The following is a 12,708-nucleotide window of genomic DNA, read 5'->3' on the forward strand; positions in this document are numbered from 1 at the left end:
GGTGGATGTTTAAGCACCTACTGCTCTCAGCACCATTCAGAAATCAGATGATACACAGGTGTTCATGTACAGATGAGTCCATGTCATGAGAGCATCCTCATGGAACAATTAAGAAGCAATTTACCGTACAAATCAACCACATCAGAACAGATGAAACCATTTAAATGTTCCCCCACAAGAGAGAAAAGGAGGAAAAATTATTTTACAAAAGTGTTTTTTTTTCAGGTATATTTGTACAGTTGAACTTGGAAGAGTTTTGCTGCTGATTTCTGGACAAAATAATGTCAGCTTTGGAAAAAGTCACATGCTGTATTATGTGATCACTGCATGTGTAACAGACGGCATGCTTTAGTTCCCCTTCATTAGCTATTATAGGAAACATCCTATGTCACCATTGTCAGCTCCAGTCATCCAGTCAGGAGCTGTAGACAGGACACATTGTTGAATGCTCTCTCTACAGGAGTGGTAAAGAACATGAATGGTACTGGCCACAGTTGCAGCAGATGTTGTCTATAACATTTTGTGGCCTTACTGTATCATATAGTCTACAAGAGACAGACTGCGATGTTCAACGGGCCTTGGCATAGATCTTAAAAGGTTGTGGTGTGCGTGTGGCTCCAATGATCCCTTCTGTACTCAGCTCAACTCCATCCAGAGTGGAAAAATAAAACTTCTGCAACAAACTGACGAGAAACAAGAACAGCTCTGTTCGAGCCAGGCCTTCGCCCAGACATGCACGCTTCCCTGTGAAAAACAAAGCATGAGTCTCACTATCTACTTACAGGCACACATTTTCTCCAGCCTATATCACTTGACTCCTCGTGGTTCAATTTTCTAAAAATGTTTCATTACCTAATCAGTTAAGTATTAGTTAATTATGAAAGTTACCTGCAGAGAAAGGTAAAAAGGCATCCCTCCTCACAAACTTGCCCTCAGCATCTAGGAAGTGTCCGGGGTTAAAGGTGTCTGGAGTCTCCCATTCATTTTTGTCAAACAGCACTGAGGTCAAGTTTGTCATCACAGATGTTCCCTGCATACAAGATGAGTAAAAAAAAATCAACTGGTTGATATCTACAGCACAAGGTTTGTAAGCATAAATATAATCGAACATGGAAAGTTTACACTTTTCATAAGCTTAAAAGAAAATTTCATACTTTATATACAAACAGATAAGATAGGAAAATTGTTTTCAGTACAGGCGCACCTTGTTGACAGTTTTCTAGAGGTCAGGGGTCATATCAGCAAGGTGTTAACAAAAAACACAGCTCAATCAGGGGTGTCTACTGAAAGGTGTTTTAGCTTATGCGGGTGTGTACAGTAGCATTCAATCAATTATCACTCAATTGTCTTGTCAAATGTTCCTGTGTCATCTATTTCAGCAGAATTTTAAATATTAGTATAATCTTCACAAACATGAAGTCCCAGCGTAAAAGACAGAAATTCCATAAGGCTGTGAGGAGCAACATGTATATGATTTCAGTATTCTTTAATTCAGTGATTATTAGTAATAAAAAGTACACTAAAAGTATTTTTAGCATTATGTGCCTTTTTAGCTTTTCAAGTATAAAGATCCAGGTGAAATTAAGAGAGATCGTGTTAATTGCAGCAACATTAACTGACTTTCCCCACATTATCATATTTCAAACATCACAAACTGCACAGAAAATGACATGTTGGTTTTCTGATAAACACATAATGGGCCAGTTTTGTGTAGTTGTTCAATGAGAAGATGATGCACCTTGGGAATAAAGTAACCGCCCAGTGTCATATCCCTGGCGGCCATTCTGAGTCCGTTGAGAGGAACGATGTTTCCCATCCTCTGGATCTCATGGATGACAGCGTCGGTGTAGGGCAGGTTGGGTTTATCTGCCATAGTTGGCTGCCGGGTCTGTCCGATCACTCTGTCTATCTCTGCCAGGACTTTGTCTAGGAGGTGAAATAAAAGATTTTTAATTGATCAGGTATAGTGACTTCTCTCTACTTGAAATATTTCAGTTAATATCACATTATACATGAGTCTTTTTGGCTGATGTGGATGTTCTCATAATAATAATCTATAAAATAGATTAATGTTGGAGTGATATCTCTGGCTATCTCTCAAATAACTGGTATCCTTGTGGAAAAAACAGCCAGTAGCTCCTCTGAATTACAGTAGCAAACATTTACTGTCTTACTTAAGAGACTTCAAGTCTAATTAAAGAACAGACACAGTTCCCTGTGCCACCCTCATATATAATAAATAGCAGTTTTCATCTGTAATACAAAAGAGTAGCTCTATATCAGCAGGAGCTGGAAGTATAACATCTTTGATCTTCATTGTGTTCTTCATGCTGTTTATTTATCTGCTCTTTTTGCTGCTGCTGCTGTTGTTGAAGTTTTATCTGAGCAACCACCCTGGATATGAGGGTTCTTGATGAGGTAGATGAGGCCCCACTGCAGGGTCTTTGAAGTGGTTTCACTGCCAGCAAGGAACAGATCCAGACAACACAGAACCAGGTTTCTTTCATCAAAGCCCAGTTCACTGTTTCTGTTGCGCTGTCAGGCAGAATGGAGGGACAAACATACGGTCAGCTTGGAAAAGAGATAGTTTGTGTTTCTCATTTCAACAGTTGTGAGCACCTACTTTCTCTTCTAGGAGGAAGGTGTCGATGTAATCTCGTGGGTTGCTGGGGTCCAGATCCAACTTGTGCCTCTCTATCTCAGACCTGATGGATGCCTCCAAAGATTTGGAGTTGCTGAAGATGTCATTGTGAGGCCCAGGCAGATGTTTCATCAGTGCTGGGAAAGCATTGTAGAGCTGTTTGGAGAGAAAATAAGGGACTTATTCAGTGGTGCTATTTTAAATCCTTTGACAAGTAAAAAGATATCAAAGTGGCTTTCAACTTTTTCTGTTGAAATAAGTTTTAAGTTCATGCTGTACGAGTGAAATCAGTAACTGCAGATATGCACAAATCTGCATTCTTTGAGCTGCATGAAATAAATAATTTTGTCCACAGTAAATTTAAAAAGAGCAGCCACAGTGTAATATACTGTAGACTACATGTTTAACATGATATATTTCTTCTCAATTACACTTTCCTATTGACATAAATTAAGAACTTGCTTGTTAACATGTTGGTTTTGATCCATGTTATGAATGGATGTCGCCATGTGAGGTTGTTCAGTGTGTCTGAGCTGCTTTTGCATCTTACTAGAGCCCATATGGAGCCTTCCAGATAGGCCATCTCTGTCAGATTCTTCAGCATGCTCTGGAAGTTCTTGTCACTGTAGTCAAACCGTCTCCCAAACATTATCTGGCAGATGATGTTGGCCACTGCATTGTTTAAGAGGGGCACGGGGTCAAATGGCTCACCTGAACAAAAGAAAAGTCTCATGTCACGCTGCACTACATATACTGTGTTTTGATTTATTGAGTTATATTTTGCTCTCTTTTCTGTTGCATTGTGTTTGCCAACCTTTCTCCTTCTCCATGGCCTCCTGCAGATGGCGACTCTCTTCACAGATGCTCTGCTCAATGGTGCTCTTGGCCAAACCAAAGGTACGTAATGTGGCCATGGCAAAACGCCGCTGTGTCCTCCACATTTTCCCATTACTGAAGAAAAGACCCGCTGAGCAACAAAGAAACCAAATAATTTTGGTCAGACGGTGGCCAAGTACCAGGCTGATGCATAAATTCTGTAATACTGCATAAAGACAGGTGACCAACTAAAAGAAAAACTGGTACAGGTCTGAATGCTTGACCCCTACAGTGAGGGGATCCGGTGGCAATGTTATGCTGTGGGGGGCATTTTGCTGGCTTGGTTTGGGTTCACTTGTCCCGTTAGAGGGAAGGGTCAGTGCGGCACACAATTTTCATATTCATCAAACCATTCAGTGACCCCTTGTGCCCTCTGGATGGGGGCATTGTCATCCTGGAAGAGACCACTCCCATCGAGATAGAAATGTTTCATCATAAGATGAAGGTGATCACTCAGAATAACTTTGTATTGATTTGCAGTGACCCTTCCCTCTAAGGGGACAAGTGGACCCAAACCATGCCAGCAAAATGCCCCCCAAAGCCTAACAGAGCCACCTGATCCCCTCACTATAGGGGTCAAGCATTCAGGCCTGTTCCAGTTTTTCCTTTGATTTGTCAGCCGTCTGTATGTGTGCTATAAATTTGTGTGAATCACCTGAGTTTCCTGAATAAATTCTGGTCACCATTGGGATGTAAGGCCGGTCCACAAAGTTGTCAGCTTGTGTCACTATAGCTTCCTTCACCATCTTCCACCCAGTTATGAACACTGTTTTGTCTCTTCCCAGACGCATGCAGAACACATTCCCATAAACATCAGCTAGCTGTGGATGCAGGAGCAGAGAATAAGCGGCCTGTTGTCTGGCATGTGACCCTGATAAGATGCATTTTTCAGGACAATATTTTCTGTGACACTGTGACTTTCTGTCAACAGGTTTTTAGCATTGTTTCTTACCATAGTCTCATAAGGATTTAAACATTTTTGATATTTCTCCATTCTTGAGGACCTGTTAAACCCATATGAAGGAAGTAACTGTATACTGAAGTAGAAAAGTTATTACTAATTAGCAATTTTATCCTTTTGAACATACTGAAATTGTTCAGTATCAGATAGAAAAAAACACTAATGCCTAACATGCAAATGTCTTGATGCTGCCATCTTACCTTGGTTAGATAAATGTGAGGCTGTTTAGGATCAATGCTGAAGACATTTCCTAAGAGAGGGAGAGTCGGTGGCCCCGGAGGAAAGTTGGGTGGATCCTTTTTGTTCAGAAAATACGCTATGAGGAGAATGGCAAAAATAAAAAGCAGCACTCCCCTGATGTCAAGCCGCAGCAACAAACCACATATCCACATTGTGAAGCAGAGGAGAAGACTGATGAGGATCAGTGTTTGGCCCCTCATTTCCCTCATCATCTATTCCTAGTTAGCGATGGGCTGGTGCTCTGCTGACTCACCGCTTAAGTCGACATAATGATCTATGTGTTTGTGACAGGAAGTTGGGATATCTCTTCACTAAACAAATGAGAAATGTAGGCTAAGAATTGACTGAAAATGTACCCGAACACAGAAATGAAACAGAGAGCAGTAAACAAACAACAGAAAGTGCTTTGTATTGTAAGGCTAAATTATCAACGAATGATGTAGTTAACTTCCAACCAATCACTGCCATGCACATTTCTGTCCACCTCTATTATTCCTCACTTTTATGCATGGAGTAGATCACAAAAAGTTATGCAAAGTATTACAAAAAAAAAGGTGATAATCCTGAAACTGTGGACATTTCTGTCATTTATGATATGGATATAATGTTTTTGTTTCCTGGTACTTGTGTTCAGGAGGCAGGTGTTTCACGCGTTGTTAAGTTATAAAAGGAGATGGAACTTTACAAGCCATAAGCAGCACAATGCTACTCAGTAGACTTATGCCTTTACATTCAAAATTTTACTATGACTACTAACAAACTTTACAGATCATAGTATATTTGAGCCTTTTTTATGTATTCTTACAGCTGGTATTTATATAATTTTAAAGTGATTACAATTTTCTCCAGATTTTCCTGATGGCATGAGTTTGTTTGTGGAAAATGTGACAATTTTGATGAAAATTGTTGTAGTCTGTGTGCTGGGGTCAGATTAGAGTCAGTGTAGTATTACTTGATTATTCATGATACTACCACCAGATGGTGCCAAAGTAAGACATTTTAAATCCTCTCCCACAAAACTGCTTACAATGTAAGTGATGGAGGACAAAATTGACAGTCCTTGTTTTGAACCAAAATCTATTTAAAAGTTTATCTGAAGATAATATGAAGTTTCAGCCATCTAGAATTTGTCAAATAAAGTGGATATCTTCCACAGTTTTCCTCTTTGTGTCTCAACAGACAGTGTTTTCCTGTTCAGCTGCGGTGGAAGAATCATAACAAAAAGAGGGGATCTGGCACTAAAAAGACTAGACTTTTTGTCCTCCATCACTTACATTGAAAATGAATTATGATTATGATTGAGGAATGATTACAGCAAGAAAAATATATCAGTGCTCATTTGGGCACCTGATTGTTGTTTTAGGACAGACTGGAAACATTGTGAACCTGTCCCTCAACCCTCTCTTGTGTGGCCAACAAGGAGAACTATTTCCCTATTATTTTACCTTCTCTAATACGAGTTATGTCCTGGATGAATAATTTCATGTTAGAGTTGTGCACAAAAATAACTTATAATTCCCCCATAAAATCATAAAACTATTTGAGTGCACAAATTCCTACACTGTTGTTTTAGGACAGACTGGAAAAATTGTGAACCTGTCCCTCAACTCCCATGTTGTAGCCATGAATATATATTGCATTGTGTTTTTACCAATGACCTAAACCACGGTTGTGACACATATCATCAAATCATTTATTATTCATTTACAAATATATTCAAATGATTTGTCAATGATTGTTTTCATATTAACTAATGGCTTATAAATGACCCTAAAAGGCATCATTACTATAAAGAATAGTATAAGAAAATGTATACATCTTGCCATTAATCATTACAAGGACAAAGTGTAGAATCACCACAATAATCTTTTTATGTATAGTAACTGTATCACACAGAATTTAATGTACAGAGCAGAAAATGACCAGGTCCTCATGACATGAGAAAATCATACAACAGACAAAGGTTGAGACAAAGCTTACTCTGCTAAAATGTTTTGGTTAGTATGATTGCTGTCCATGTCACATAATGCTGGTTAGATAAAAATGAGATGTTGCATAATTCAGCGAGCCTTAGCATAAACCTTGAAGGGGTGCGGTACACGTGTGGTTCCAGTAACTCCTTCTGTACTTAACACTACTCCATCAGGAACAGAGAAAGAGAACTTCTGAAATAAACCCACCAAAAACAGGAACAGCTCCATCTTGGCCAGCCCTTCTCCGAGACACACGCGTTTCCCTGAGGAGTTCACAAACACACACACGTTGGTTTAAAAGCTCAAGATAAAAACTGATGTTCTGGGTCAGATCATGTGTAACATTGAGTTGAGTGTGGTTTACCTGCAGAGAAAGGCAGGAATGCTTCTCTCTTTACAAACTTTCCATTAGCGTCTAGGAAGTGTCCTGGGTTGAAAGTGTCTGGAGTCTCCCATTCTGTCTTGTCGAACAGCACAGAGGTCAGCATGGGCAACAATGAGGTACCCTATGAACAAAGATCCACAGGGTAACACCAAGCAATGCTCACATTTTTCATTCCCATATTTTTCCAAGAAATAAGTCTGTTAAGACTTTTTGAACAACTGTGTGGATGCACCTTGGGTATGAAGTAACCGCCAAGTGTCGTGTCTTTGGCGGCCATTCTGAATCCGTTGAGAGGAACAATGTTTCCCATCCTCTGGATCTCATGGATGACAGCGTCAGTGTAGGGCAGGTTGGGTCTGTCCGCCATAGTGGGCAGGCGGGTTTCTCCAATCACTCTATCTATTTCTGCCTGGACTTTCTCTAGAAATACAAGAAATTTAAGTATTTATGCTTGGAACAATTTGGTGAGAAAAAGTGAGTATAGTCACCTACCCTGGATGTCAGGGTTTTTGATGAGGTAAACCAAAGCCCATTGCAAAGTGGTGGAGGTTGTCTCTGTTCCAGCCAGGAACAGATCCACAGAACACATAGTCAGATTGATCTCATTGAAGCCCAGATCAGACTCTTTGTGCTGTTCAAGAATGCAGAGAAGACACAGTAATGAATGACTGTACAGCTGTGCGGTGCAGCACTCTATGTGCAGCGCATGTTGTTCACATACATTCTCCATTTCGATGAGGAAACTGTCAATGTAGTCCCGGGGATTGCTGTGGTCCAGGTCCTGCTTATGCCTCTGTACCTCCTGACTGATGAAGTCAAGGATGTCATTGAAGTGGCTGAACATTTTGTTGTGAGGGCCTGGCAAGTGCTTCATCACACCAGGCAAGGCCTCATAGAGCTACTTGAAAGAAAACAGTAGATGAGAGACAATTTCATTCACCTTTTGTGACAAAGTCAACCACACACACACACACACAGGCCTCCCAGTTGTTACTCCCACAATCCCACCAGAGTGCCATCTCTCTGTCAATGACTGAACTAAGTGGATGTTATTGACTTACTAGACCCCATATTGAGCCCTCCAGCATGATAACTTCAGACAAATACTTCAGCATGATCTGGAAGTTGTGGTCGCTGTAGTCAAACCGTTTCCCCATCACCATCTGGCAAATGATGTTGGATACAGCGTTGTTGAAGAGACCTGCTGGGTTGAAAGGTTCACCTGTAGAAGAAGAATGCACTGTTCAGGGGATACTGTTTTATTGCTGCTGATTATGAGCTTATGCTTTGGTGATTGTAAACCACCTTTCTCCTTCTCTATCTCCTCTTGCAGGTACCGGATCTCCTCGCAGATGCTCTGCTCCATGATACTTTTGCCCAGGCCAAAGTTTCGTAAGGTAGACAAGGCGAATCGCCGCTGTCTCTTCCATGAGTCACCATTGCTCATGAACAGACCACCTATGCACAAGCATGCAGAGGAAATAAGAGTTAATGGCTTATGGGGAACTCATTACTGCACACACAGCACGAGGCAGGGAAAGGGAGATTTTTACACCTGAGCTTCCTAAGTAAAACCTGTCAGCAACTGGGCTGTATGGTCGATCCACAAAGTTCTCGGCCTGTGTCACCACGGCTTCCTTTACCATCTTGCACCCAGACACAACCACCAACTTTTCATTGCCAAGGTTGATGCTGAACACTTTCCCATAGACATCAGCCAGCTGAGGACAATAATAATAAAATCAGAGGTGAACCACAGAGCACTTCTGCATCACACTTTATGAGTTGTTCAAAAACAAAACAAAACCTACCAATGTCTCTGTGGAACATTTAAGTGGAAGTGTGCTTTGAAGTTTAATTCATTATTTGACCACCAGGTGTCAGTATCTGCCATTAGTTTATATATTAAAATGAATATTTTAAGCACAAATGCACATTTCCTAGTGTGTGAACAATTTAAAATTGCATTCTCCAGGTGAATAAATAAAAAATAGCTGAAATGGCTTCATCTTTTTAGTTCTTTGGAAAAGTTATACATTTTGTTATTGTCCATGTAATTCCATTATCCTGATAGCAATTGTGCAATAGTGTTTGTGAATTATCTTGTGTGACCTTTGTTGAGACATTCTGATACATTTAAAATCAAACTTAAATTTGATTTGATTTGAATTGAATGTAAGGAGAAGACTTCCTTTTATTTAACATTTACCTTGGTAAAATAAATGTGTAGATCTTTGTCCAGACTGAAGAAATTCCCCACCAATGGGAGACCCCATGGTCCTGGGGGATAATTTGGAGGATTCCTGTTTCTGAGGTAGTGTGCTATCAGTAAGAAGAGAAAAAAAAACAGCAATATTCCTTTGAGGTCAAATCCCAGTAAAAAGTTGTAAAGCCACATGGTGAACGAGTCAAACCAGCAGCAGCAGCAGGAAGAGGAATGTCCGAGTGGAAAGGTTTGTGCCTCAGGATTTTCTTCTTCTGCACACCTGTGCTTTTATCATGCCTCTTCACATTGGAGTTAATCCTTTTGTGGGTTGTACCGCTAACATTACTCAACAGAAAGAAAAAAGGAAGAAAAAAATCTGTGATGCAAAGTCAGTACAAAGGTGCTTATGACAATGTACTTACATAACCAGTCACAGACCACACCTACTTTCCCCTGACAAACAAGACCTCTGTCATGGCAACATGACACTTAAGGTAATGGGAATCACGCATGAGCAACAACATGCAGCAATATGATAACATACATGCAAAACTTCCTCTGTCTTTCAGTAACCTTAGACAGAGATTGGGTGTTCAGAGTGTAAACAGAGTAAAATCAACAATACAAAGTGCAATGGGAATAAAAAGCATCTAACTGGTCCATTGTATACAGTTGCATGAAAATAAAGGGAAATGGGTCCTGTACACAATTAAAACTGGTCTCTACAACAAAGTAGAAAATCAGAGAAAAAGTATGTAGTCTCTGAGAAATGCATTGATAGTGCAGATCTTATCTTATCAGATGTCTTTTATATATCCAAGAAATCTTAGAAAACAAATATTTTTAGGGAATTTATTATTGATGTTGAGACAGGTGGAGTAATTTGACAAACATTAGTTGAGAGCTAAAAAACACACACAACACTGTTATTGTATTAGTCAGCTAAAGCTTAGCAGCCTGGATATCCATCATATGGTGTCATTTATAGATGCAAAGTTCACAAGACTGTCTGTGTGTCAGAGTGCAAAATACCATATCGTCCTAAAAGAAAAAAATGTGAAACTTTTAAGTAACACAAATCACAAGACATTGTGATCTAATGGATGTATAAATGCATAATATATAATAATAAATTATCGAGTCGATATTAGCTTATGACATTATGTAACACTCAATGGATCAACAGTTTATGAATTAACGAACAAATCATCAAATCAACATCTTTGTCTGAGTTCTTACTGGACTGGACTTGTCAGAGCAGTGAATGGATCAGCCTCTACAAAAGCAACAGATAAACTTGTTCTAAAGGATTTGGTCTTCTAGTGTCAGAGGGATAGATAGATATTACTGTATGTACATTGTAGGATAGTAGATATTTTGAAATTTAGGTATCACATATTAATTGTCTAAAGGGGCACTCCACCAACTTCACACTAATTGTCAGTTTATTTTTTCAGCTCAGGCTTAGAGACTGCTAATTTTCAACAGAAACTTTGCATTACAGACTGAGGGTGAGGAGTATAAAAGATGTGGGCATTTAGGCAGCAAGAGTCAAATGAAAAGATGTTCGGTGTTACATTTGCAAATTTTATACCTGGACATGGGCAGTAGGCATGTAAAGAAAAGAAACAACTCCATTCTGGCCAGGTGCTCCCCCAAACACACACGTTTACCTGTGAAGAAACAGTTGACAGCAGTTTAAGGTTAGTAGATTCCTAGTTTTCCCTTAGAAACTATGTTAGCTGCAATTCTTGTAAGCCAAATAGTGTTATAGAAAGCGGAGGAAAAAAACCTGCTGAAAATGGTAGGAATGCGTCTCTTCTGCGGAAGTTGCCCTCTGAATCCAAGAAATGTTCAGGATTGAAGATATCTGGAGTCGCCCACTCATCCTTATCAAAAAGCACTGATGAAAGGATTGTAGTAATAGCTGTTCCCTGGAAAAACAGTCTATATTATCTAATATCAGTAAATAATCATTTATAAATTTTATAGCTGGACATTCACCACCAAGTAAGTCTGGTAAATAGTTCTTCACCTTGGGTATGAAGTATCCTCCCAGTGTATTGTCTTTACTGGCCATTTTGGGGAATCCCAGAGGAACAATATTCCCCATCCTTTGAATCTCATGGATGACGGCATCAGCGTAGGGCATGTTGGGTCTGTCGGCCAGTGTAGGCTGACGAGACTGTCCAACCACTCTGTCTATCTCTGCCTGGACTTTCTCTGGGTGAGGAAGCAGAGTCAGAACTATGGTTCAAATAGCATAAAAAAACATCCATAAACTCCATGGGAATATTCAGGTGCTTCATATGGCTAATGAGGAGAAAGTGGTAGCAGATGTTTCTGTCCCAGCCTCAAGCAGGTCAATGGTACAAACGAGCAGGGTCTCGATGTTGAAGCCAGCATGGGGATCCTTCTTCTTCTGGCAATGCGACAACAGAAAACACTGTTACTGTACGACATTAAACACAGTGCTCTGCTCTCATATTCTACTTTATATTAACCATGGTTCGAAAATGACATTTTACAGTAATAATATACCAGATAGTGGACTTTTTGTCAGACAAATCAAATGTTTGTTTTTTTTTACAAAGAAAATATAACAAGTGTATACATAAATGGTACTCTCTCAGCATTGTTAATTTAAACTATTGGCACATCATGACTGCAATGGCCAATATGTATGGAGACATTTTGTCAAGTTTGAGAGAAAAAATTGATTGTTTTGGACAGTAAAACAATCCAACAAGAAAAAGATGTGAAACCTTTAAAAAAAAAAAAAGTAATTTTTTATTATTTTTTTAAATTGAATTTTACTTTTTAATTGCATCTTGATCAGGAAAATAAGTTTGGAATCAGGACACTAAATGGAGTCTGAAATAATCAGTAAGTTTTCTGAGCCAGCTCACGGAAAACTCTGAGAGGCATGTGTGGAGCACTATTGAGAATATTTTCAATTTGCCTAATCATCCCTATAAAGCAAAGGAGAGTTTGAGGGGGCGTTATACTATATCATTGTTTTGAACACTGGTAGGAACCCAAACACAGGACACGAACAATGATAGTGGCTGAAAAGATGACAGTGTATTGCAAAAAGGGGAAGGGGAAGGGGATGAGAATGAATAGCAGGGAGGAATGTCCAGTGGCTGGTGGGGAGAAGATGAGGGCAATGGCAGAATGAGGTTGGTGTGGCAGGCTGAGTGGCGGACTCTCTTCACAGATGCTCTGCTCAATGGAGCTCTTGGCCAAACCAAAGGTACGTAATGTGGCCATGGCAAAATGCCACTGTCTCCTCCACACTTTCCCATTACTGAAGAAAAGACCCACCGAGACACAAAGAAACCAAACAATTTTGCTCAGACAGCAGGCTGATACTTAAATGATCTCATGCTGCATATGTGTGCTATAGATTTGTGTGAATCACCT

At 39.8% G+C, this 12,708-nt stretch overlaps 2 protein-coding genes across 2 annotated transcripts; both read right to left on the reverse strand.

Moving 5' to 3' along the window:
- Positions 1-493: 493 nt before the first annotated feature.
- Positions 494-4,870, reverse strand: LOC121900270 (cytochrome P450 2J2-like). Its single transcript, XM_042416450.1, has 9 exons — positions 4,679-4,870; positions 4,173-4,338; positions 3,456-3,608; positions 3,192-3,352; positions 2,624-2,797; positions 2,394-2,535; positions 1,739-1,926; positions 889-1,030; positions 494-744 (listed from the first exon to the last, which is right to left on the reverse strand). The coding sequence occupies exons 1-9, from the start codon at positions 4,868-4,870 to the stop codon at positions 569-571; spliced, it is 1,494 nt and encodes a 497-aa protein (XP_042272384.1). The 3' UTR covers positions 494-568.
- Positions 4,871-6,482: 1,612 nt separating this feature from the next.
- LOC121900800 (cytochrome P450 2J4-like) lies at positions 6,483-9,553 on the reverse strand. The gene is made up of 9 exons (XM_042417334.1): positions 9,286-9,553; positions 8,632-8,797; positions 8,382-8,534; positions 8,138-8,298; positions 7,798-7,974; positions 7,569-7,707; positions 7,309-7,496; positions 7,056-7,197; positions 6,483-6,954 (listed from the first exon to the last, which is right to left on the reverse strand). Exons 1-9 carry the CDS (start codon positions 9,472-9,474, stop codon positions 6,779-6,781), a joined length of 1,491 nt encoding a protein of 496 aa, XP_042273268.1. The 5' UTR covers positions 9,475-9,553; the 3' UTR covers positions 6,483-6,778.
- Positions 9,554-12,708: the final 3,155 nt, after the last annotated feature.

This window comes from Thunnus maccoyii, chromosome 7 (assembly GCF_910596095.1).
Source record: "Thunnus maccoyii chromosome 7, fThuMac1.1, whole genome shotgun sequence".
NCBI classification, from domain to species: Eukaryota; Metazoa; Chordata; class Actinopteri; order Scombriformes; family Scombridae; genus Thunnus; species Thunnus maccoyii.